The sequence below is a fragment of the Panthera uncia genome, chromosome A2 (assembly GCF_023721935.1).
Source record: "Panthera uncia isolate 11264 chromosome A2, Puncia_PCG_1.0, whole genome shotgun sequence".
NCBI lineage: Eukaryota > Metazoa > Chordata > Mammalia > Carnivora > Felidae > Panthera > Panthera uncia.
The window spans coordinates 51,845,434-51,871,469 of NC_064816.1; the positions used below are offsets into that span (position 1 = coordinate 51,845,434).

General features: G+C 41.4%; 1 protein-coding gene across 2 annotated transcripts in view; it reads right to left on the reverse strand.

Moving 5' to 3' along the window:
• Positions 1 to 26,036, reverse strand: part of RAF1 (Raf-1 proto-oncogene, serine/threonine kinase) — an 89,832-nt gene that overhangs the window by 8,016 nt on the left and 55,780 nt on the right. Inside the window, exons 3-16 of one of the 2 annotated variants that reach the window (XM_049642735.1) lie at positions 24,780 to 24,892; positions 21,819 to 21,921; positions 21,350 to 21,507; positions 19,221 to 19,319; positions 17,486 to 17,639; positions 14,120 to 14,147; positions 13,884 to 14,011; positions 13,387 to 13,504; positions 4,679 to 4,763; positions 3,757 to 3,933; positions 2,481 to 2,527; positions 912 to 1,030; positions 410 to 541; positions 132 to 266 (exon numbers count right to left, since the gene is read on the reverse strand). In XM_049642735.1, the coding sequence (XP_049498692.1) occupies positions 132 to 266; positions 410 to 541; positions 912 to 1,030; positions 2,481 to 2,527; positions 3,757 to 3,933; positions 4,679 to 4,763; positions 13,387 to 13,504; positions 13,884 to 14,011; positions 14,120 to 14,147; positions 17,486 to 17,639; positions 19,221 to 19,319; positions 21,350 to 21,507; positions 21,819 to 21,921; positions 24,780 to 24,892 (1,596 nt within the window). The remainder of the gene's footprint in view (positions 1 to 131; positions 267 to 409; positions 542 to 911; positions 1,031 to 2,480; positions 2,528 to 3,756; positions 3,934 to 4,678; positions 4,764 to 13,386; positions 13,505 to 13,883; positions 14,012 to 14,119; positions 14,148 to 17,485; positions 17,640 to 19,220; positions 19,320 to 21,349; positions 21,508 to 21,818; positions 21,922 to 24,779; positions 24,893 to 26,036) is intronic. The other variant, XM_049642736.1, reaches the window with a different exon arrangement.

Sequence of the window (26,036 nt, forward strand, 5' to 3'; positions counted from 1 at the left end):
TCCCCACCCCACCTGCAGCATCTGGTGCAGAACACGAGCCCTGTCCTATAGAAAACCCACACCTCCCTCCTCCTTTCTGTCATTAGGAATTTCTGCTGGAATCCGTTCCCACCCCTTGAGCCGAGTCTTACCTGGGGAAAAAGAGGCCTCTCTTCCTTAACTTTCTTCACACAGTCAGCTACAAGCCTCTTCATTGCTTTGGGGCAGTTCTTATATAGCTTACTGAGGTCTGGGGAGGCATACCCTCGGCCCACCATGAAGATGATCTAAGAGAAAGGAAACCGTTGAGGGACTGGGTGGAGGCACAACAGAGACAGCAACTTCTGAACCTCCTGCTCACACTGGCAGGAGGCCCAGGGCCTTCCGCAGCTGAATCTGGATCTGCAGCAGCCAGCACCAGTGCACGTACCTGGTCGCGGTTATTGATGTGGGAGTAAGGAAGCTCCCCTGTCATGAGCTCATAGAGCACAATGCCGTAGGAGTAGACATCAGACTGGAAGCTGAATGGGTTATTGTCCTGCATTCGGATCACCTCGGGGGCCTACAGGGACAAAATGCATTCATTCATCACCATGTGGGCCCCACAGACATCCAGGTGCCAGGCTGTCCCTTCCCCTGGATATAAGACAGTCCTTTCCTCAGTTTCTGCAGTTTCCTCTGCACCTCTTCCCCACTCGGGCTCACACAAGCTCGGGAAGCCTAGTCTCTGGTACCCAGCACTGATGCCTCAGTATGGTTCTGATCGCTAGCTTCCAGAAAACCCAAATTTGCCTCAGGCTGTCTGACATCACTGAAGGCCTCACTGAGGTATCTGGACTTCCAGGAAAATGTCGAGAAATGTAAGTTTACACACAGACCTCCGGGGTACCCCTTCCACCTGCACTCTGCTAGGGGGAGCCTCGCCTCCTCACCATCCACAGGACAGAGCCAGTGGGTTGTTCGACCTGCTGAGAACCGCTCCAGCGCGACTTTACTGTTGCCAAACCAAAATCTCCAATTTTCACCGTCAGGCCTTCATGGAGAAATATATCTCAATGCTTGTTAAGGACTCTGGTTTCAAAAGAATGGTCAAGTTAATTTTAAACCACTTCCCAAAGGTCTGAAGAGCAGACCATCTCTCTGCTCTGCGCCCCGCCCCTCCCTTCCCCTCTGACTGCCCCAGCCTCCTTTGCACTGATTTGCTTGGATTTCTACAGTTTTAAAAAGTGCTTCCAAACTGCCTTTCTTCCGTGAGGCATGTAGCAGTTGCTCAGGGCGGCAGATTATTTGGCTCCAGCCAAAAATCAGGCTATTTCCCCCTGCTGCTTCTCCCCATTTACACATCTAGGTGCCAGGTCCCTGGCCTTCTGACCTTCCCATATAACAAGGGAATCTTAAACCCGAAGATTTCTCAGAGAACAGGCTGCCATCTGCAGCTTCTTACCAGAAGCCAAGTGTTATGGCTTACATTGGTTTCTGCCTGCTGTGTGCCCTCAAATGACAAACATGTGAATAACAATTCAGCATTCACTAAGCACTGAATGCTATCCAAAGAAATCTCTCACTAGAATAGGTACCACTTGGTGACTTCACATCAGGACCAAACTCCCCTCATTTCTGGGTAAAGAGGTCAGGCACAAGGTGACTTGTGATCTGCCAATGCCCAGTAATACATACCACCATCAAATCTGTGGTGTCTGCTTTCATGGCATAACGTATCACTCCCAAAAACCCACCGTTAAAAGGTATCTCATAGGGGCGCTTGGGTGGCTCAGTCAGTTAAACGTCTGACTTTGGCTCAGGTCATGATCTCACGGTTCGTGAGCTGAGTCCCATGTCAGGCTCTGTGCTGACAGCTCAGAGCCTGGAACCTGCTTCGGATTCTGTGTCTCCCTCTCTCTCTGCCCCTTCCCCGCTTGTGTTCTCTTTCAGTCTCTCAAAAATGAATGTTAAAAAAAAAGTATCTATGCCTCAGACGTGTGGCCCAAATAGGCCATGTCCCATTATCCAACTCAACACAACTGTAGTGCCTCTCACTGGCCAAGAAGCAGAGCAAGGCTGTAACGCTACACACTCCTCTCCAAGACACAGGCTGCAGGTGGGAGGCAGATGTATAAAGGTTACGTTTCCTGCCCCACAGCATGAAAACTCTCCAGTCTTTATTCCCCTTCTATAAAAACATACTAAGTCTCAGAAAGAGGAAGGGCTGGTTCCAACAGTGAGTGACCTAGTGAGCGCTTTGACAATCTTGCAACATCTGGCCTTCAGCTCCCTTCTGACCAGACACACATGGTCCACACGCTAGAGATGAACATGACAGACAAAAGCCCCATTCCTCCAAGCTAAATTTAGTAACAAACAGCATAATGAAACTTACAAGCATAACCCAAACACCTATCTCCTGTGGAAAACTTTCCAAAATCACTTTTACTGAGATAAGCTTTAAAAAGTCTCTCTTCGGTTTTTCTAAATTTAGAAATGAAATAACCATCAAAGGATACTGTTGGATTTCATGTCTCTGTGGATGATGTTCTTTGCATGCAAATAGCTGTGAAGGGAAAAAATCTATTAAAAACAGTTATCTAAGAGACATGGGTAGAAAGCAGCTTCACATGACAGTTAGGAAGGAAGCCACCTGGCCACCTGATGCCCAACGAGGGCTACATGCAGGAACTGGTGGTGTGCGGATGCAGGCCAGGCCACATTGCGTGTTACCCGGAGGTGAGGTCATAGCACAAACGGGACGACTCTTCTTTAAGCATCAGTTCTACTCAAAAAGTAATTCTGACAACCTGAATGTCCATCAACTAATGAATGCATAAATGAAACATGGCCCACCCGTACAAACGCAGTCTTATTCAGCTACAGAAAGAATAAAGTGATACGTGCTACAATGTGGATGAACCCCTCAAAACTGTTAGGCTAAGTCGAGTCAGACACAAAAGACCTCATTTTCTATCTTGACGATTGTTCTAAAATTACACATTCAGTCTACACAACTCTGAATGTACTAAAAAACCACTGAGTTGTACACATTTAAAGGGTGAATTTTATAATCTGTGGATTATATCTATAATTTTTTTCTAAAAGGTAATTCTATTTCTTAATTCCGTATGGATTTTAAAAAGCAGAACATGAGATTTTACATGGCACCTGCAAGCGCCACTTTAGCTTACGCCTCCAGACATGTAGCGCTATGAGTTCTCACTCTCCCACTAAGGGATAAATTAGAGGAAAAGTGTGACACACACACACACACACACACACACACACACACACACCACACGCCACAACCCCCTTTGACAGAGAGATGTGTTCAAGCAGAGATTCAAACAGGTAGTGTTTCATGGAGGCACAAGGGAGGACTTTTCAGCCTTCCCTAAAAGGAAAATAAATTATCCAAAAACATCCGCTCAGACCCTTGTGTGCAACAAGCGCTCTGCGCATGGGCCACACCTGAGACTGCACACTTGTAGAGGGCAGTGCACGGCCATCTGGGCAGAAGGTACTGAGCCCACACTACTGAGCTCTTGGGGGTCTGGGTAAATTCTCAGGGAAGTGGTTTCAACCTGAATCTGAGCCTCTAGGGGAGCAGCCTCAGCTCAGACGAAGAACCTGGAGCTCTCATTCCTTCAGCCCACACCAGAGGCTGACTTTCAGCTGTGCAACATCACAGAAATCACGTAGGAGACTTGGCTTTTTGCTAACCCAGGTTCCGATTCAGGGCAGGTTGATACCTGGACCCCCGACTTTCTAGTCGACAAGCCATCTACTCACTCCATTCCCTGAGCAGTCTGGCGGGCGATGTCAATCAACTGGAACATCTGGAACTTAGTCTCCTGGACATGCAGGTGTTTGTAGAGGCTGCTGCCCTCGCACCACTGGGTCACAATTGCCAGGTTGTCCTTTGTCATGTAGCCCATGAAGAGCAGGATGTTCACGTGCCGTGTTTTGCTGGAGGAAGGAGGAGAAAAAAGTCTCTGAATTCTCTGAATCTTCTGTTGCTGCAGAACAGAGAGATCTACTCTGCTTTCCCACTGACACCGGATCCTGAGTGTCCTCAATGCCACCGTGCTTACAATCTGGGTGGTTGGCAAAGCACACACAAGCCTGCTGATAATTGAGTTGGGGTTGTGACAAAGGACCCCTCAGTGCTAGCCTTCAGAGAGAGGACATTCTCATTGTACATGATTCCTCCCACAGGGGGTCACAAGGAACCCTCGTCTGGGGAATCCATCATTATTCACCTTATTCCTATAGGTCTAAACAATGACTCAAAGGTTTTGAAGTCCAAAAGAAAGCAAATTGGCTATAAAGAGTTCTTGGAAATAAACGTGAAAACAGAACCTATTTCTCACTATCTCAAACCAGAACCCAGAGAAGAACCTGGGCTACTGTGTGTGGTGTGCCCAGAGACCTGAAGCAGTGGAGGGGGGTATGCTCATCAAAGAGGGCTCTTCTAAAGGTCTGACAACCCCGTAAGCTGGAAGGAAACCTCCCATGCATTCCCTTTCACTTGTAAGGAAGGAGTTTCCACCGCAAGACTCCGCAGTGAACACTCACTAACCACCAGTCCTGGCCATAGGCCCTCAGAGACAGGTCCGTGCCATGCGGCCCGCTTATCTGCAGTTGACACACCACCACCCACACCCATCCCCTGCTGCTCCAGAGAGGCCGGAAAGGCTAGCTTTCTACTCACCGTAGGACAGCCACCTCATTCCTGAAGGCCTGGAACTGCTCTGGCGTGGGGTCGACAACTTTTAGAATTTTCACTGCAACATCTCCTGCAAATTATAGTCAGTATGATCAGCTGAATGAACTTACTTTGTTATTTTCCACATACCCTCGTCCTGAGAAAGAGTGAATCACTTATTCAGATATCATGTGCCTACACAAGTGGAATAGGCAAATTTCCAAATTATTCAAGTACTTAAAAAAAGTTAAATATATTATACTACTATCCTTTAAATACCACCACACACGCCTTGAATATGGGTTTGGTTTAAACTCTTCCTATCAAGCCTGGCATCCCCAGTGTGACTGGGGAATAGGTGAAAACCTGGGCCTGTGAGGGCGGCACTGGCAGGTGAACTGGAATGGCCGGCAGATACAGGAGTTTGGGGGTCAGAAGGCTGGTGCCAGCAAACAGGCCATTTGGCAAGCAGTTGATGCCAAACTCAGCAGCCACATTCTAATGAGACCTGAGATGGTCCCTTGTACACAAAGATACATATCGAAATTAAGCTTCTTTGCCTTTAATACCATGAAGAAGCAATCCTAATGATTAATATCGATTGCTTACTACGCCCTTGCGCCACATGTGCCTTCACAGGCCTTGTCACCTTTAATCCTCATAGTTGCCCTGTGATGTAAATACTGTTATCCTCATTTTACAGGGAACAGAGAAGCATAGTCAACTCTCCAAGGTCATTTAACCAAAACACAAAAGTGCTGGAGCCAGGATTAGAATGCCAGTCTGACTCCAATGGCTGCCCTTCTAACTTCCATACTGACAACAGACTGTCAATCACTATGAGCCTCTTTACTTAACTTTAGAAACATCCAGAGATTAACTCTACTTTATATGTACTACTGATTTAGAAGGCACTTTCAGAAATGTTTCTACACTATAACGGTCATTTTAATAAATTACATGAAGCCCTATTAGGACCTCAGATTTTCTTGGCAAATGAATTTATCAAAACATAGCCTTCTGGGTAGCTCTTTCTGCCCACAGGTCCTGTCCCTGTGCTTTAATAAAGTCACCTTAAAAACAAACAAAACCATAGCCTTCTGGTGATCAAATAAAGGAGTTGGTTGATGGCACCTTGGAGGTAACAGAATTCCTCCACTTATCAAGCATGCCCCCTTGGCAGCACCCCTGTGCAGCCTCTGTGGGAGCATTCCTCACTTCACTGGAGTACCAACTGGTAAGGACATGGGTTTTAAAAAAATTTTATCTTTTTTTTTTTAACTTGAAAGAGGGCACACATGCAAGCAAGCGGGAAGTGGGTGGGGGTGAGGGGGTGCTCAATCCAACCCTGGGATCATGACATGAGCCAAAATCAAGACTCAGACACTCAACCAACTGAGCCACCCAGGCGCCCCAAAGAGATGGTTCTTATGGCAGGTCCCAAACTGTTGTCCTGTCGTCATCTCTGGTTTTATCATCCAAAGCTAAAGTCCCCACCTAACAGTAGGGGCTCATTCACTTCACTGGCACATGTATTTCCCGAGGGCCCAGGGCTGCCTCTTGGGAGACGCATTCTGCAGTCACAGCTGCCTTCTCTCCAGGAAGATGGAGCTGGTAAACCATGCAGCTCCATTTAAGCTCCTTATGACTGAGGAGGAGGATAAGAGTCTCCTGCAGAACTGCTCATTCTGGAGCAGTCTGAGCCAAGATAAGAATACTGGGCGTAAGGGACAAAGACAAAATCTGTTTGCAGAGAGGATGGAGAAAGGTTTCCTGAAACAAATGGGATATATGCCAAGGGAAGGATTTTACTAAGTGGGACAGGCTGTTCCAAACTACATAGGTCAGGAACAAAGGTAAGGTAAGGTAAGGGGGAAGAGGGAAACAGGAGCTGTGCTTGGTGAACTCTGATGTGTGACCTGGGCCCCTGCAGTCTACGACAGAGGCCAGGGAGGAAGGAGTCCTGGCCCAAGAGCCCTGTATCTGCAGACAAAATACAGGGACAGCAGTGACAGTGGGGATAGAAAGGAAAGGGTGAAGGCAAAAAACTCCAGGAAGGTGGGCTGATCTGACATGGCAGTCAACTGAATGGTGGGGCCAGGAGATGACATTGCTGTTGGCCCAGGCACTGGACAAGGCTTGAGAGGGATAGGCCGGGGTGGGTGGAGGAAGGCTTGGGGAGATGCTGGATGGGCCCTCAGGATGGTTTGCTCCTTGGGACCTTACTAGTTCACAAGTCTAGTTTTACAAGACCTTCCCTTTTTTATAGCTCTCCAAGGGGCGTGTTCCAGTTGTCACTGAACTCACCTTCCATATCACCCATTTTGGACCTGATCATAATGTAACCTCAGAGCTCGGAAGATTCACCAGCAGCCAAAGCCCGCTGAGAGTGACTCATTCTGACCTTGCAGTCAGCTGAATGTCCTCCACCTCCAGCCTCTACTTTTTGGCCCAGTGAGCAGACTTATTATCCCTGTTCAGAGTTCATAGTCTCTTTGTTCCATCACCATAGCCAGTTCAAATCCTCTCCTCTTTCCAAATCCTATTACCCAAATCGGCACTACAATTCCATGTAAGTCATCCACTATACCCACGCCTTCATGCAAGTCATGGGTTGGAAGACTGAACAGGGCTGAACCAAAGTCAAAACCCTACGATGCCTGCAAGGACCCATCTGCCTTCCAGATCATGGTTAGCAGTTAAGATAACAAGAGTATATATGCAATTTCTTACTGAAACCCAGAGACTATATACTACAGCATTCCCTCACTTTCACGCAAATACTCCTAGCGTTGCCATGACAGGGATTCAGTCTGCTAGGAGCAATGGGCAAACATTGTAGGAAAATGGATTTCAACTTTTATAAAGAATGGTTTTCTACTAGTAGGACTGCCTCGAACTGGAACAAGTTCTCCAGTAACCAGCTCCCTCACCAGCATTCTGAATTTCAGGCTAAGACTGGCCAAGTCTCCTGAAGGTCTTGCACAATCTGAGACCCTATTTCACCCAAAAATGATATCTAAAGTCTTTACGGGGCCCTACCACTCCCCATCCCTGGACTGCACTCCTATCAGCCTCCCTGAGTTCCTCAAACAGGTCAGGTGAATGGCCCAATTCACAGCCCCCCTTGCTGCTTCCCCAGGTTATCTGCCCATCTCAAGCATCATGCAAATGCTACTTCTTCAGCAGAGTCCTTCCCTACTAACCCACCAAAACCTGTGCACAGGGACTGCCACTCCCTACCTGCTTTCCTCCCTTTTTCCTCGTTAGCAATTATAACATACTATATACTTTGGTTGGTTATTGTCCCCACCAGAATAGAAACTCCATAAGAGAAAGAATTTTCATCTGTTTTGTTCACTGCTTCACTTGTAGCAGCTAAAAGAATGCTTGGTATTAGAAGAATATATTCAGGAAACACCGATAAAGAAATGAATGAATTCTAAGATGCAACTGTCAGCAAGGCATGTTATGAACTGACAAGCTGTCTCAAGCTCTGGAGTGGAAGTAGGGACAGCCTCTGGCACAGAATACTAGCTGCTGAATGACCCAGCTGCTCCCAGCACAGGTCAAGAATCCACTGCTGACAGGGAAGCGGAGACTCAGTACCCAGCCTGAAGCCTCCAGGTGTGCACAATTAGGTCTGGGCCCAAAACAAAGGCTGCTCTCCAACTTGCCCTGGCAGTCTCAGGACCAGGTACACCATTCAAGTCTACCTCTCCAGCACTCCATGCAACAGGCATTTAGTAGTACTGCTTATTACTAATCTCTTCTTTTGAACACGTTTCTAAGAGGAGTATAAAAAATTGTATGTACTGGGGCACCTGGGTGACTCTGTGGGTTAAAAGCATCTGACTCCTGATTTCAGCTCAGGTCATGATCTCGCAGTTCATGGGGTTGAGCCCTGTGTTGGCTCTGTGCTGGCAGTGTGGAGCCTGCTTGGGATTCTTTCTCTCCCTCTCTCTCTGCTCCCCCCTCCCCCCTGGCTCAAGCTCTTTCTCTGTCTCTCAAAATAAATAAATATCACAAAAAATTTTTTTTTTAATATATAGTATTAGCCTTTCTGGAATTATCCACATACCCTTATAGCTGGCAATCTTAGCACATATAAAGAATGGTATTTATTTCCTTTAGCACGTAATATAAATGACGAAGGTAAACGGCCAAGGAACATTTTATGGAGGGTAGTCCAAAACAACTACACCAAGTAGGTATTTTTTTTTTTTTTACTTTTTCAAAGTTTACTTATTTATTTGAGATAGAGTGTGAGCTTGAGCCAGGAAGGGTAGAGAGAGGGAGAGAGAAAGAATCCCAAGTAGACCCCACATTGCCAGCACAGAGCCCAACGTGTGGTTCGAACTCACCGTGAGATCATGACCGGAACCAAAATCCTGAGTCAGATGCTTATTTTTCATGACACTAAAACTTCTTACTTTCCCTTAATAGTAAAGTCAGAGAGAGGTAAAGGTAGTACAAATGAGTTAAGACACATTACTGTTGGTTATCATGTTTTTAATAAGGTGTTGGTATCTCGTTCAGCTACCACTGAAGAAGAAAACTATTATCAGTTTGTAAATCTGGAATGTTTTTACCTTTTTAAATGCCTGTTTCTTGTTTTAACTATTTAGGGTTGTCTAAAACCTAATATATACATCCCTGCTTTCTAGAACACAATTGAATGAACACCACTCTGTTCTTCTGATTCAAAATTATCCTCAGCGTTAGGATGGGATGGGCACCCATACATGGGTTCCACCAGGCTGGTAGCCTCACACTAAGCAGCCCAAGCCTGAGAGGGTTTGCTGCCTTCTCGTCATGCCATCAGTGACTATCCCAGCTGCCATCAGTCCTGCTGTCTGCATCCCCTTCAATGGGTTGTTTATGATGTGCAAAGGCTGGCAAATCAGATCCCAAATTTACGCTCTGTGTGTGCACCCAAGGGTGCACTTACTTAACACAAAGTAAGTGAGCTTTAGTTCATGGATCTGAGGTCTCCATCTTGACTGCTCTGAGGTCCTCTACTTTCACAGCTGCTAGGCAGAATAAAAACTTTTAAAAATCATCACCACTGTAATTCCTAAGAAACTGATTAAACATTATATAACAGATACCAGGAAAGCAGCAGCAGCCGCAGCCACACCAACAACAACCACCACACACACACACACACACACACACACACACACACACACACACAAAGTATAGCACAAACAATCCAGAAATTATGGTTTCCCTGACCCTCTCATTTTATTTCTTCATTCACAGACGATGGCTTTGTTTCCTGGGGGGCTGACACAAAAGTCCACTGCTCCTTACTCCTATGACTTTTGAAACACTTATCTTAGAAAAAACTAGAGCCTTAAAAGTATTATACATGCTATCTGCATTCTAATGGAAGTAACACTGTATCAAATAACATCTCCTTACCATAGTCCAAAAGCTCACAGAATCTAGAGAAAACACAAGCTCATAGGGAGTACTGTGCTGAATGTAAGTAATGCTTTGAAAAATTATGAATTCCCCCCGCAAAGTGCTCAACAAGAGGAAACTTAAATTTGAGCACTCCTTAACTACATTTATTGGCTTTCAGCTGATGCTTTAAAATGTGGTATAAAAATGATTTAGTGCTAATGGAAGCATTAAAAGCAATATTCACTGCTCCATCTCCTACAATTACCAGCAGCTATGTGTCAGATACAAGAACTAAGCATTGTATCCCACAAGACTGTTCTTCTTCCATAGGACTATACCACCAAAATAAAAGCTTTTGTGCAGCAAAGGAAACTATCAACAAAACAAAAAGAAAACCTACCGAATGGGAGAAGGTATTCACAAATGCAGTAAGGGGTTAATATCCAAAATATATGAAGAACTCACACAACTCAACACCAAAAGGACAATCTGATTTAAAAATGGACAGAGGATAAAGGGCGCCTGGGTGGCTCAGTCGGTTAAGCGTCCAACTTCGCCTCAGGTCACGATCTCATGGTTCATGGGTTCGAGTCCCGCGTCGGGCTCTGTGCCTGCTTCAGATTTTCTCTCTCTCTCTCTCTCTGCCCCTCTCCTGTTCACACTCTTTATCTCAAAAATAAACATTAAAAAAATTTTTTTTAAATGGACAGAGGATCTGAATAGACTTTTCTCCAAAGAAGTTATATAACAGGCTAACAAGTACATGAAAAGGTGCTCAATATCACTAGTTATCAGGGAGATGCAGATCAAAACCACAAATGGGGTATCACCTCACACCTGTCAGAATGGCTAGTATCAAAAAGACAAATAACAAGTGTTGGTGAGGATGTGGAATCAAAGGAGCCCTTGTGCACAGTTTATAGGAATGTAAATTGTGCAGCCACTATGAAAAACAGTAAAAAGGTTCCTCAAAAATTTAAAAATAGGGGGCGCCTGGGGTGGCTCAGTCAGTTAAACGTCCAACTCTTGATTTCAGCTGAGGTCATGATCTCACGTTCATGAGTTCATGCCACACATCAGGCTCTGCACTGAGTGCAGAACCCTGCTTGGGATTCTCTCTCTCCCTCTCTCTGCCCCTCCCCTATCTGCATGCACATTTTCTCTTTCTCTCTCTCAAAATAAGTACATAAACTAAAAATTGAAAATAGAACTACCATAAGATCCAGTAATTATACTGCTAGGTATTTACCCAAAGAAGATAAAAACGCTAACTTGAAAAGATACCTGCACTCCCATGTTTACAGCAGCCATTATTTACAATAGCCAAGGAATGGAAGCCGCTTAAGTGTCCATTAATAGATAAATAAAGATGTGGTATATTTACACAGTGGAACATTACATAGCCATAAAAAAAAAAAAACAACCTCAGATCTGGCCATTTACAACAACATGGATGTAGGACCTAGAGGGCATGATGCTAAAGTGAAGTCAAGTCAGAAAAAGACAAATACCATATGATCTCTCTTATGTGTGGAATCTAAAAAGTAAAAGTAAAAGTTTACAAAGAACAAAAAAAGCAGAAGTAGACTCATAAATACAGAGAACTGGTGGTTGCCAGAGGGAGGTGGGTGGGGGCATGGGAAAAATAGGTGAAGGGGATTAAGTACAAACTTCCAGTTGTAAGTCTCAGATAAAAAATACAGCATTGGGAATATAGTCAATAATGTCCTAATAATACTGTATGGTGACAGATGGTAACTATATTTAGTGTTGTGAGTATCATATACAGAATTTTCAAATTAGTAAGTTGTACACTTGAAACTAATATACCATTGTATGTCAACTATATTTCAATAATAAAAGACTTCAAATTGTTTTCTTCTTTTCTGAAGGAATCGCCAAGATATTTATGACACCTATTTGGGAAATATTCCGCAACAGCATAAATTTCTCTGGGACCCAGGAGGCATGCCAGTAGTACATTAGATACAATTTTCAAAGGAAAGGAATCAAATATTCAGTCCTGTGCCAGTTGCCTTAAAGAATGAGAAATTGATTGGGGCGCCTGGGTGGCTCAGTCGGTCAAGCGTCCAACTTTGGCTCAGGTCGTGATCTTAGTCTCTGGGTTTGAGTCCTGCGATGGACTCTGCTGACAGCTTAGAGCCTGAAGCCTGCTTTGGATTCTGTGTCTCCCTTTCTCCCCCCTCCCCAATATGCACTCTGTCTTGCTCTCAAAAATAAATATGCTTAAAAAAAAAACAATGAGAAATTTATCAGATGATTATAGTTACAAATGGCAAACCCATATACTAATTAACATAAGGTACTCAAAAGATGGAGGGATCTCAATTTTCAACACCTTGAATTTTAATGCTCCATTCATGTGATGGTCTTAATTTCTCTCAATCTCTGCCCTTTTATATATAAAAATAAATATGATACCATCCAAACTGGAAACGTAAGTACCTAGTCATTTTAGGGGTTTGTTTTGTTGTTACTGTCTGCTTCATTAAAATTTGAATTTAGAAGGATGCCTTTTTGGGAAGAAGTAGCATTCTCAAGAAAGTATTCCCTATACTTGCAGACATCCTAAAGCCAGAGGCATTAAAACTCTGAGGGAGAAATGTTAAGTATGTTGCCAAAATACACACGCTGTGGCTACAGATATTAAAACAGTACCTTTCTTCCAAGTGACAAAGAGTCTCCATTATAATAAGAACACTACACTAACACTCCACATAGATTTAAGAATGAAGTCTGTGCATTCTCTTTGATGGGGATTCCCAAAAACCAACCCAAGGCAGAGCGCAAAGAACCAGTTTCAGGAGGCTCCTGGCTTTCCTGGGCTCGGCTGCTTGACCATGGGCATGTTATCTGCCCTCTTGGGACCTCACAGTTTTCTGTGGGCAAATCTCTAACATTCTTTCCAGCTTTACATTTCTAGAATCCATGCTCCCCTCAGAGCAGCAGGCTCTTAACCCATTTAAGAATTTCAAAGCATGTCCCCTGTGTAGTATGTGTTTAATCAGTTCCTGACATTTGACTATCATGCTCAACTCTTATTCACCAATTTCTAATTATCCTGGAAACCATATCATACCAATTATAGCATCACTGAATAGAAAAAGAATGCTATGAAATGTCACTGAGATATTAAGTTCAATTTTCAGATGTAATCAAGTTCCCCGGAGTGCCACTGTAATCCACACAGCACAATGAATTTTATCTCCTTCTTGGCCCTCTCTGGACTGAAACTTGACTTCAACCTAGGCCTTGCAACAAAGGGAGGGTCCCAAACTTACCATGCCACTTGCCCTTATACACCGTTCCAAATGAGCCTGATCCAATCCGAGTGGAAAGCATCACTTCGCTGGCTTCTATTTCCCAGTAATAGCTTGAATCTCTCTGTCCACGAGGCCTCTGAAACCAGCAGTGATCATTAACACACTCCATGGAATGGTAAAGCTCTGTCTGATGAGGGTGTCAAAGAAAAGATCAACCCAACCGACCCATTCCCCTATCTTTTAAAGATAGACATTAACTGTAATTCCAATTTCGATATTTTAAGAAAAATACCATTTTAGTTGTGCCCTCCCTTACAAGTCAACAAATTTTCCAACGCAAGCATACCAAAAATGGCACTGACATTTATAACATCCTTAATTAAATGTTTTATTACAGTTCCCCTCTCCCCACCAAATTAAAAGTATTCTCATTTTAAAAATATTCTCATTTCTGACTAGGTTTTTCTTAGTAAACCCTAACATACAATGCAGAAGGTACTATAAGCCATACTCACGATTTTGTTTTTCTCCTGGGTCCCGGATCCTGGTGCCCTCTCTCTCTGTGCTGGCACAGGGGTTTTGGGCTGTGACCAGCCCGTTGGGCTCAGATTGTTAGGGCTGCTGGACAAGGCTGAAGGTGAGGCTTAATAGACAAGACAAACAGAATCCACACATGGATAAGCCAACAGAAGATACACAGCATAAAGAGAAAAAGCCCATTATTATTTGCTACATAACTTTGGACAAGTACCTGATTCACTGTGGCTTCGAATTGCATCCTGAAACAGAAAAGGAAAGCTGGTCAATTTCTGCCCCACAAAAGATGCTCTCAGGGGGAAGTAAAAGGGGGGGAGGAGAATTTGCAGAAACAAAGTAGATTATAAAACCTCTAAAATACAAAAGGTCTAATTACATACTCTAACTTGCCTGTGATTAAATTTACCAATGTCAATGGCCAATTATCTCCAAGATTATCAATTATTAGAACTGGTATTAGCTTTTCATATACCACATTCTTTTGGAATGGAAATCACTTTTTCTCAGAAGAAAGCAACACACATATATAGCAAAGTGATTCTCATTAAGGAATACTAGCAAAGTTACTATCAACTGAGATCTTTCCAGTAACTGGGCATCTTGCTCCACTGAGGCTCAAAATAACAACAACAACAAAAAAAAACAAAAACAAAACTTGGGGATTAGGTAGCAAGCTCACTCATACTCCTCTAGGAGTTGGGGGCACATTGACCAGAGTTGGGTTTGGTAAGGGTAAGCACCACAACTACAGAACTTAATCCAAGCCTAAAATCATGAAACGCTGAAAGGACCATAAATCCCCCAGTCCAAAATCTACATTTCACATACAAGAAAACACCTATAAATAAAAAAAGAGACTTGGCCAGGATCACACAGCCAGTAGGTGGCAGAAATAGAACCAGAAACCATCACCCATGAATCTTAGCCCTGAGCTCATTCACCACAAAATGCTCCTGAAACCTTATAGGTAAGCTCTGAAATTAGTTACATTCTACTCAGGTGAGAAGTCAAAAAGCTACCTTTAGAACTTATTAGAAACTGGGTAGAACAGTTTAAACCACAAGGGCTTCCATAAGACCTAAATATTCATTTTATAAACCCTTACTTTGAATATGTAATTATTACATAAAACCACTAGGCCTCCATATCCTCAAAAAGGAGATTTTTCTGGGAAACCTACTATTTTATGTAACCACAATAAAGACAAGATACCTTTTTCACACAACTATTAATGGAATGTTTCCACTCCATAACATTTTTACAAGACAAGAAGTATCCTAGGGGTGCCTGGGTGGCTCAGTCGGTTGAGCACTGACGTTGACCCTGGTCATGATCTCGTAGCTCACGGGTTCGAGCCCTGCGTCGGGCTCTGTGCTGACAGCTCAGAGCCTGGAGCCCGCTTCAGATTCTGTGTCTCTCTCTCTCTGCCCCTGCCCCTCTCACACACGCTCTCAAAATAAATAAATATTAAAATAAACATTTAAAAAATGTTAAAAAGATAAAAAGTATCCTAAACCAAGCTGTCCCTCCCCCTACCTTTGGCCGCCCCACCCAAGCAATAAAGCCTGGTTCTGGGGTCCCCAAACCTGGCCAATCTTCAGAATCACCTGGAGAGGTGTTTGAGAATACAGATGTCTCCTCCCCCCAACTAGGACTGATTAAGCATTTCTGGGAGGGAAGGTTGGAAGTCCAGGAATCTCTGTTTTTAAGTAGACTGGATAACTGTCAGTTGGCAAAACACCGGCCAAAAATAACGAGAATTTCAACAGAATATTCAGCGGCTATAGCTTTATTACCCAACTGACCTCTTTGTTTTTAGTCAAACCATGGCACAATGTATTTTTGCTGACCAAAATTATATACCCATGCCCTAGGATTTTTTTCCTTAATGTCAGCAATTTTCTTCCTGTATCCATTATATACCTCATATTATACTGTGTGCTAATTTCTATAGTTGGATTTATCCTAGAAGGAACCTTTCAAATATCTTGGAATCTAAATATTAAAGAGAACTACAAATGGTTTAAACAAAGAATGTGTACTTTAAAAAAGCTGAATCATGCAATAAAAAGGAATCAAAATTTGCTCTGCCTCTAAAGTATGAAGAGAATTAACATAGTGCCAGTTATTTTATAATAAAAATTCAAGAATTTTCACTTTTAATGTCCCAAGTATTACAGTATTTACGGAGAAACAAATCATGTAACAGAAGTCACTAGGATATTATTTATTATCAGGGCTAACCACGATAAAAGAGAAAACAAAATTCATAGCTAGCATGCACATGAGCTCCTCACAATAATCTTGTGATATTCAAAATGCCCCCCAAATGGCCAGTTCAGACTCCACATTCAGAAACCAACATTTTTGTTGAGTCCCTGCCACCTCTGATGGGAGGACAAGCATATGGAAAGTGATTCAAGGTCTGAGTGAGATAAAGTTTTACCTCAAGTGGCAGGTGTCCCTGAGGTTTTCCAAGGAACAATTCATAATGCAGAGAGAACACAGTTGTCTCTGATGAACTTTTAACAAAAGATTTTCAGGGCATATCAACCAAACCGACACCTCTGGTTTCTAAACGAGGTATAAATACAACAGTGATGCTCTGAGCACCAACTAAATAAATCTAGCATTAGCTTTGGTCGAAATTTTTTTTTTTAACTTTATTACTTTTGGCCTCAAAATCTCACTTGAGAAACTTATTTCACCTGTCAGCAATCCCACATACAGTATTTTTTTTTTTTAACTCCTCTATACTCTATTGTCAAAAAAGAAAGCAGGAAATCAAGTCTGGCAAGAAATATAAAATTTAACTTAGTGATTCTTTCATTTCTGATAGGCTACTGTCTGACAGTCTTAGCAATCCTGTTAATTTACAAGAAAGCAAAGGCATGAAGAAGAATACCTACTCTTCCCCTCAAACAAAATCGTCTGGACCACGCCCTGGGAGAAGCATTCAGGCTGTTATTCTAGTCCAAAGCAATGAGAAATAAAGAAGAATAAAGAACAAAGGAAGTATTTTAAGTGTATTCAGTTGTTATTAAAGACGAATTAGAAAGCAAAGCAAATAAATAGAACATACCAAAAAGCCAAGAAAAGAAAAAGCAGTTTGAAAACACTAGGCTTTGGGTACTTTTACATCTCCCTAAATAACCTGCTTGGTAAATCCAATGACTCCACCCTTTTATTTCTAAATAAAATCACTTAAAAGTCTCTCAGAGAGTTTGTAGTTCTCCATCACTATTATTCTCTTTTCCACACAAAAATGAAACTACTCTTTATATTAGCTCATTCATTAGTTCACTGACATCTTATTCAAAGCTAAAATGGAAAGGAGTTCAAATGTTACCATTTCTTTAGGAGATTTTAGTTCTCCACTTGAATGATATACCAACTGGATTATTCAGCCAGTCTAAAGATACAGCGCTTAAACAATAAATTCAAAAATTCCAAGGTCCTGAGAAAGTGCAGCAACATTCTTTATCAGGTTTGAAACCCCAAACTCTCTAAACACAACAGTCAACCCCACCCCAATAACAACAGACTGATACTCCTCACCACCCGCAAGGGGCCCTATTACCTCAATCATCCTGCTGTCCACAGGCAGGGTGGTGCTGACCATGTGGACATTAGGTGTGGATGTTGACCTCTGCCTCTGGGAGAGGGAACCTTCAGAGGAAGGGCTGGAAGAGTTGAACGTGAAGGCGTGGGGTGTGGAGTATCTGTGCTGGGAACTAGGCGAGGAAGAAAAAGAAAACTCCATGAATGACATGCAGGCCTCCCCACTGTAAATCTTTCAACTAGTTACTTCGTAAGATGCTCTGGGGCAAATCCTACTTGTACTAAAATCCTGGACAAAATGTTTCTCTCTTTTAAGAGGCTCCACTTACAATTTTTCTTCTGTCTAGGTGCTTCTGCATGCAAAGTTTTGAAAAGGAAATAATACACATGCTTGGAACTCATATGAAAACAATACATTTTAAGTTGCCTTGTTTTCAATAGATCCCCTCTACAGAATACTCCCAAATTTTTAGACCATCTCTAGGAAAGAACAGACTAACATTTGCCAACCATGCCACCAACTACCAACCTAGTTGGAATTTGCCCAGTTTAGAGACTGACTGAGAGAGCTTAAAGGAGAAGTCTTAAATTTAAGACGGTTAGACTATTGAGCATGTCCGCAAAAAGGCCAGCATTTTAGCTACTATGCACCCTCTCCTCACTTAACCAGCTCTAAAAGTCAGTTAATGTGAATTCAGTTTTCAGGATGCCAAAACACAACTGTAAAATTAATCACTGGCCTCTTCCAGTCAAGCCCACTCCCCTATCAACCACAATGAGAACACGCAGCAAGTATAACATTTTCATTATTTGCTCTACAAATTATTTTGAGTTTTGTTCAGATGCAAGTAACACCATGCATGAATTCAAGGAACAGAAGGCTAGTTTTTCTGAGAAACTGTTCTACTGCCTTGAAAAATTGCCTTCTCAGGAATTCAGTATTTATGCCTTCAAAAGCTTGTCTTCTAGTAATGAAATCTTCAGAAGCAAGTACAATTTCTGATGAAATTTCAAGAAAAATAAGCCATACACAAATGTATATCCAGATATTATTTCAATACAAATTCATTGTTCTGAGATATGCTGCCTTTAACAATTTCCATGGTAGTTTTAAAAAGATCATTAAATGTTATTCAATTGTATATACATTAAAGTCAGATATTTTGAAAAAGATGTAGATTTTATTTTAGGTTCCAAATTCATGTGTAACACTGAATAAGACATGTGAACTCAACAAAGCTCTAACTTCCAAGCAGGAGAACAGAAAAAAGACAAGTTACATGCAAACTCACAAGCACATTAGAAAGGATATTTATATTAAAATTCTAACTAGACTCTTTTTAAAGATCACAGTCTATTAAATACCATGGTTTCAGCAATGTAAGGAGATAAATAGCATTTCAAAGTTAGGAGTTTTATTTTTATTGGGTCACCGTATATAGTTATGGGACTCTTTCCTTGAGGCACAACTTACTACATACTGAGGAAAGCAAAATCTGAAGGTCTTTAAAATGTGATGAGACATTAAGGGATATGCTATGATAGCAGAAGAAAACTGCAGTCTGTGTCACTTTTCAGAATATAAAAACTACAAGACTACATTTTGCTCTAATACTAGTATTAAGTTCCACAGAAATAGTAAAGCGTTTACACAGGGAGAGAAGGGAATGCAAAGGAACTCTTATATTCAGGCTTTCAGTCCCACCTGCCCCAATGTAATTTTCCAAAGAAAAGCCGTAAGTAAAAAAAATTACCTAACAGGCATCCGGGAAACAGATTCTCGCATCCGACGCATTGTCAAAGAAGGCAGTGCTGGGACCCCACTATCACCAATAGGAGAATTTGGGAACAATCTAAGTGAAATCAGAGGAAGACTGAGTTTATGGTTTTTTATAATGGCAGTAATTTTACAGTCAAATTGCCTTGTCTTGCAACTCTTGCAAACAGCTACTCAAACATTTTCAGGGGCACCTGGGTGGCTCAGTTGGTTAAGTGTCCGACTTCAGCTCAGGTCATGACCTCACAGTTTGTGAGTTCAAGCCCCATGTAGGGCTCTGTGCTGACGGCTCGGAGCCTGGAGCCTGGAGCCTGGAGCCTGCTTCGGATTCTGTCTCCCTCTCTCTCTTTGCCCCTCCCCCACTTGTGCTCTGTCTCAGTCTCTCAAAAATAAATAAATGTAAAAAAAATTTTTTTAAACCACATTTTCTAGTCACATTTTCATCAACCATTTTAGAGTAGAGGGACCACCAATCCAAATGACTGGGCTTGAATGAGTACAGAATATGAACAATATTGACCTGCCAATGAACATAACAGCTTCTAGTGTACATTTCTGAACTTTTTTTTTTTTAATGAGGGGGGAGAGAGAAAGAGCGAGCACAAGTAGTAGAAGGGCAGAGAGAGGACAGAGAGAGAATCCCAAGCAGGCTCCATGCTGTCAGCATAGAGTCTGACATGGGGCTTGATCTTATGACTGGGAGATCATGACCTGAGTGGAATCAAAAGTCAGATCCTCAACCACAGAGCCACCCAGGCGCCCCTGTGCATTTCTAAAAAGTACTGGTCCAATATCCCACTATATCAAAATAATTTTTTTTTTTTTTTTTTAATTCTAAAGTAGGGCACATTATAACCTAAATCACAAAGAGCCTTTCTGGAAACATTCTGTCTTGAAAACACATAAATGAAAAGACTGAATATGAAAAATAAATGTCATTCAGCACCAAATGTCATAAATAAGAGGAAAAGAGATGACAACATTAATTGGGCATCTTCTTTCCACAAGATGAGCACTTGTGCTCGGCAACTTCACGTGCTAGCTACCTCAGCTAATCCTCACGAGAACCCTGCAAGGAAGGCAATCCCCTTTCCTCATATGAGTGAACTGAGGCTCAGAGGTGGTTAGTTAGTTAATGGAAACACTGAGATTCTCACCCACTTCTACTAAACTCCAAGCTTGTGCCAGTTAGGCTACGCAAGCAAACACAATGTGACTACTACAAAAGCTTTTAAAAAAGGTGTTCCCGTCAGGGTTTAATAACATTCCCTTTGTTTTTCTAGTACTCTCAAAAAGGGATAAAACTTTGACTTTTCATGTATTTTCAATTTAAACCTTACTAAAATACACTTTGTATGAAAATATATTTTGGGAACTGGTTTGTCTCCTGAGGGATTCAAGTACCTTTTGAGGTTTTACATTTACATCATTTTATTTCATTTCATTTTATTTTTAGGTTTATTTATTTTGAGAGAGAGGGAGAGCACGAGCAGAGGAGAGTCAGAGAAAGAGGGGGTGAGAGAACATCCCAAGCAGGCTCCACATTGTCAGCATATGCCTGATGTGGGGCTTGAACTCATAAACTATGAGATCATGACCTGAGCTGAAATCAAGAGTCGGACACTCAACCGACTGAGCCACCCAGACTCCCCTACATTTATATCATTTTAAAACTGACGTCTCCAGTTTGAGGTGAAGATAATAGCACCAACTATGCTTTCTGCTCCTTCTCAATAACAAATGTTTAACATCATTTAACAAAATAAAGAGTTGTGCCCGCCAATAACCTAAAAGATGATACTGTTAAGAGAGAAAAGCCAAGTCTTTTGGTTTTCTTATCCTTTTGCTCTTTGCCTCAGTGAGTCACAGTACACCAATCTCCATTTGACAAACAGCAATCCCATCTGCTTGCTTTAGAGGTATGCCACACTCAAACTCCCTGGTTTCACAACTGTCATGCTGCTAAAGTAGATGATATCCAGATCATGACAATTTACTTAGTAAGTCTAAAACCCAGACTCATTGGTCAAATATACAATAATACCTTCAAGAGAGTTTTTACCTCCCCACCTGCTTATATTCTTTGAGAAAAGAATGGTGCCTTACAAGAGTTGTCTGATATTACTCCAGTCCACACACATAGTAGGTACTTTGGTGCTACAGTGCTCATGAAATTTGTAGCCACAAGTCTGACATCGAAATCCATTTAGCAGGAACTTCTGACAGATGTCACAGAAGGCAAGCTTCAGGAAGGTCTTCCGAGCCTGGAAGAGGTGTAAATAAATGAAGAATGACAAAAGACAAAATAATTTCTTTTTTGGCCCCCAACAGATCCCATACATCCAAAAGAGACCTTTATAAAAAAGAATCATACTTCCAACATTTGTAAAATTCACTCCTAGAAATTATATATGTGACTAATTAAACTTAAATTGCCTTACTGTAAACATCACAAAACGACAGCTTTAGATAATCCAACAATGCATATGCTTTTGCTTATTACCTCTGAGAAAGTCCAATTACACCAGCTAAAACACCCAACACACCACAAAAAGAGAAGAGCTCCACAACTTACAAAGTTGTGTGTTGTGAGGGGAACATGATCCAGGAAATCTACTTGAAGTTCTTCTCCAATCAACGAGGTGGCATCAGTATTCCAATCTAAACGCGCTTTTTTACTAAAGGCAAATTTTAAAAACATATATAAAAGGCAAATATTTAAACAAGGTAAGAGTTCAATGCCAAATAATAACAGCTACCACTTATCTCATACTATATAAATATAAAACTTAATCTCAGACAATACTAACTTATTTAACTCATACAACAAAGCTATGAAGTAAGCATTTTATCCCTATCTTAAAAATGAGAGAATTAGGGCCCCAAGAAAGTAACTTGTTCAAGGCCACACACCAAGTATAAGAGCCTATGTTGGAATCCAGCTCAGCTGGACTCCAAAGCTTATACTCTTAGAATAAAGTTTCTTTTTTTTTTTTTATTGTCTATTTTTTATTTTGAGAGAGAGAGCACACACAGGGGAGGGACAGAGAGAGAATCCCAAGCAGGCTCCATGCTGTCAGCACAGAGACAGACACAGGACTTGATGGGGCTCAATTCCACGAATGGTGAGATCATGACCTGAGCCAAAATCAAGAGCCAGACACTTAACCAACTGAGCCATCCAGGTGCCCCAGAATAAAGTTTATTTTAAAACAATGAACTATATGGGAATGCAAGCTGGTGCAGCCACTCTGGAAAACGGTATGAAGCCTCCTCAAAAAACTAAAAATAGAACTACCCTACGACCCAGCAATTGCACTACTAGGTATTTATCAACGGATACAGGGATGCTGTTTCAAAGGGACACATGCATCCCCATGTTTACAGCAGCACTATCAACAATAGCCAAAGTATGGAAAGAGCCCAAATGTCCATCGATGGATGAATGAAGATGTGGTATATACATACAATGGAGTATTACTTGGCAATCAAAACGAATGAAATCTTGCCATTTGCAACTACGTGGATGGAACTGGAAGATATTATGCTAAGTGAAATTAGTCAGAGAAAGACAGATACCATGATTTCACTCATATGAGGACTGTAAGAGACAAAACAGATGAACATAAGGGAAGGGAAACAAAAATAATATAAAAACAGGGAGGGGGACAAAAACATAAGAGAATCTTAAATAAGGAGAACAGAGGGTTACTAGAGGGGCTGTGGGAGGGGGTATGGGCTAAATGGGTAAGGGGCATTAGGGAATCTACTCCTGAAATCATTGTTGCACTATATGCTAACTAATTTGGATGTAAATTAAAAAAAATTTTTTTTAATTAATTAAAAATAAAATAAAATAATGAACTATAACACTCTCATGATAAAGTAAATATGCAATAAATTGGACTCTGTGACCTTAAAATCCTGTAAGAATACTAAAATACTACAGTGGGGTATAAATATTGCTGTAATAGCAAAATTTAATCTTCAATAGCCTACTTCAGTCTAGCAGATACATAAATACAAAGGAATCACAAATGAAATTAACAATAGGCTCACATCTGTAGAGTTGTTTGCAAGGTCTGTAAGGTGACAGGGGACTTAACTGTCTCAACATTTACTCTGACACCATTCTTTCTGTGCCTAGAACAAACAACACAGAAAAATAGATACACTAAAGTAAAAAGTTTCAAAAAAAAAAAAAAAGCAGCTCCTTTCTCATGTCTTGTGTAGTCCATCAAGTCCATCAGGCCCACTTCTTAAAGAAAGAATATTCTCATGTAGGGAGAGAACACATATATAGCATAATTCAAATTTCTCCCTTTGCCTACCAGAAGCTGATTCCAGCCATTCTTCTGGTTATCCAATAGTAAATAATCCTTTCCTTAATATAATTCCCTATACAAGGACTCCAAAGTCCTACTTCATCCTAATGGAGAGAGACAGGGGCAGCCCTGTGTCCTTAGTCTTCAGGTGCTATCCGTCCAGTAGAGAAGCTAGGGTAGCTCTAAACCAACGTAGCCTTGGACAAGACTGGACAAGCCACTCAACGTCTCAGAATCCTTCTAGTCTTTAAGGAGCACTACAGATTGGCTCTGGACCAACCTGGGGCTATACCCAGATAAAGCTGACATATGCTTCAAATATCTGCACTTCAACAAACTACCTCCTACACTGAGGGGAACAGCATAGTGGAATTTTTGCTTGCCCTTTTGAGTTAACTCATTTCCTAGGCTATTCTCTCAAACTGGGAAACTCCTTGAGACAGAAAAGATGGTGAGCTGAAGATCAATAACAGAACTAGCATTTTTCAAGAAGAAAGTAAAGATTATTTCCCCCAATTTGGGGGGATAATAATGGATAATTATGGAAGCTATAGGGTTTACTCCTAGCCTTTGATGGGATGCTTCTATCAAGCCACCAGCATTAGAAAGAAGATGAACTATGGATCTTTCCTGAAGCAGAAATTACAAATTATACAGATTGAGTAAACAATAACTGTTATAAAAATGAATGAATGAGGGGCACCTGGCTGGCTCAGTCAGAAAAGCATGCAACTCTTGATCTTGGGGTAGTGAGTTCGAGCCTCATGCTGGGTGTAGAGCTTACTTAAACACAAACTTAAAAAAAAAAAAAAAAGACTGATGGAGTGAATTACAAGAGAGTTAATCTCTTGAGGATAGGATTCTTTAACTATACATAATAATGCAAACACTTTCTGAGTATCTATTCTGTCTACTGCATTCCAGGAAAAACAAAAATTTTTGCTTTCAAGAAACATATTACCTTACACTACTGTTTCCATCTATGGAATACTATCAACACCTAATATGTATTCTTTTTTCAGTGCAATGTTTCAGCAATAATTTCAAGTTTTAGTATTTTATTTTTCTCAGTTGTCTATGAACAAGGGTATATAAATACATAATATTCTGTGACAAGCTAGCACACTTTTTTAAAAATACAAACTTATTATTTGAAGCCAGCAGCTCCTTACTAGTATGAAAGAGAATCTGACTGACTTTTGAGTTCTTACCCTTTATGTTCATGGAGAAGTCTGAACACTGCACAGCACTCCGGCTGCAGGCCCCTCACCTTGAGTGCTTTCATAAGGCAATCATGCAAGCTCATTCCATTTCTCACATTGACCTACAAACAAAAAGCCATCTTTAGAACCAACAAAGGCTGCACATCCTTTGATAAGCATAGTAATAAATGCACCAGTCTGTAAGGGTATGTGAAGAAGATTTATGACAGCATTGTTTGTAATGATAAATACACACATACACACACACACAGGAAATAGCTGGAATGTCCAGCAATAGGGGAATGCTTAAATAAAGCCTAAAATATCTGTATATGTCACATTAAGACACTACTATATTATTTATAATGACCTAAAGGGAAGGATGTCCATGATTTATCAATTGTGGGAAAATATTTTTCAGAATAATACAAAGAATAAGATTACTTAAAGGGCAGGGAAACCCATATATGTTTACATATATTGTATGAGTATGAAAAGACATACCTCTAGCTATTATCAGAAGAGAGTGGTTGAGAAAGATAAAATTATCACATTTCCCTTCACACTGGTCTAATTTGTTTGACTGACTGAAATGTACATGCAAGCAGGAACATCCACCAGAAAAGAAAATAAATCAATCTGATCTATAAACATGAGTTTTTCTGATCAAAACTGCATTTCAACCTGTTTTCAACAACAGGTTTGTTATCTTCCTAACAAAAATTCCATCTCATATACATTTCACACTAGTAAAGGCAAGCAGACCACTGTTAATTTAAATAAACATGCACACCATTTCAAGTAGCCTTAGTGTATGTCCCTCCACATTGTCCTGTACCCCATCCTCAAAAGCTAGGCAGGCACTCAGAGGCCTAGTAGGAAGTATGAGTACCTGGAGTACTAACAATGGCAGCTATATAAAAATTTCAACTAATGGGGCACCTGGGTGGCTCAGTCAGTTAAGCATCCAACTCTTAATTTTGGTTCATGATCTCATGGGTCGTGAGGTTGAGCCCCTAGTCGTACTCTGCGGTGACAGTGAGGAACCTACTTGGGAATCTCCCTCTCTCCCTGCCCCTTCCCTGCTTGTGCTCTCTCTCTCTCTCTCTCAAAATAAACATTAAAAAAAATTTTTTGAATAAGACTTTAAGAGTTTTGATAAAAGCCCCATACATTTTGTTTTTAAAGCCAATAAAGTTAATTAAAACTGAGGCAACTAGAGTGAGTATGGCCAGTAAGGAGAACAAAATGTAGATCTATGGTACT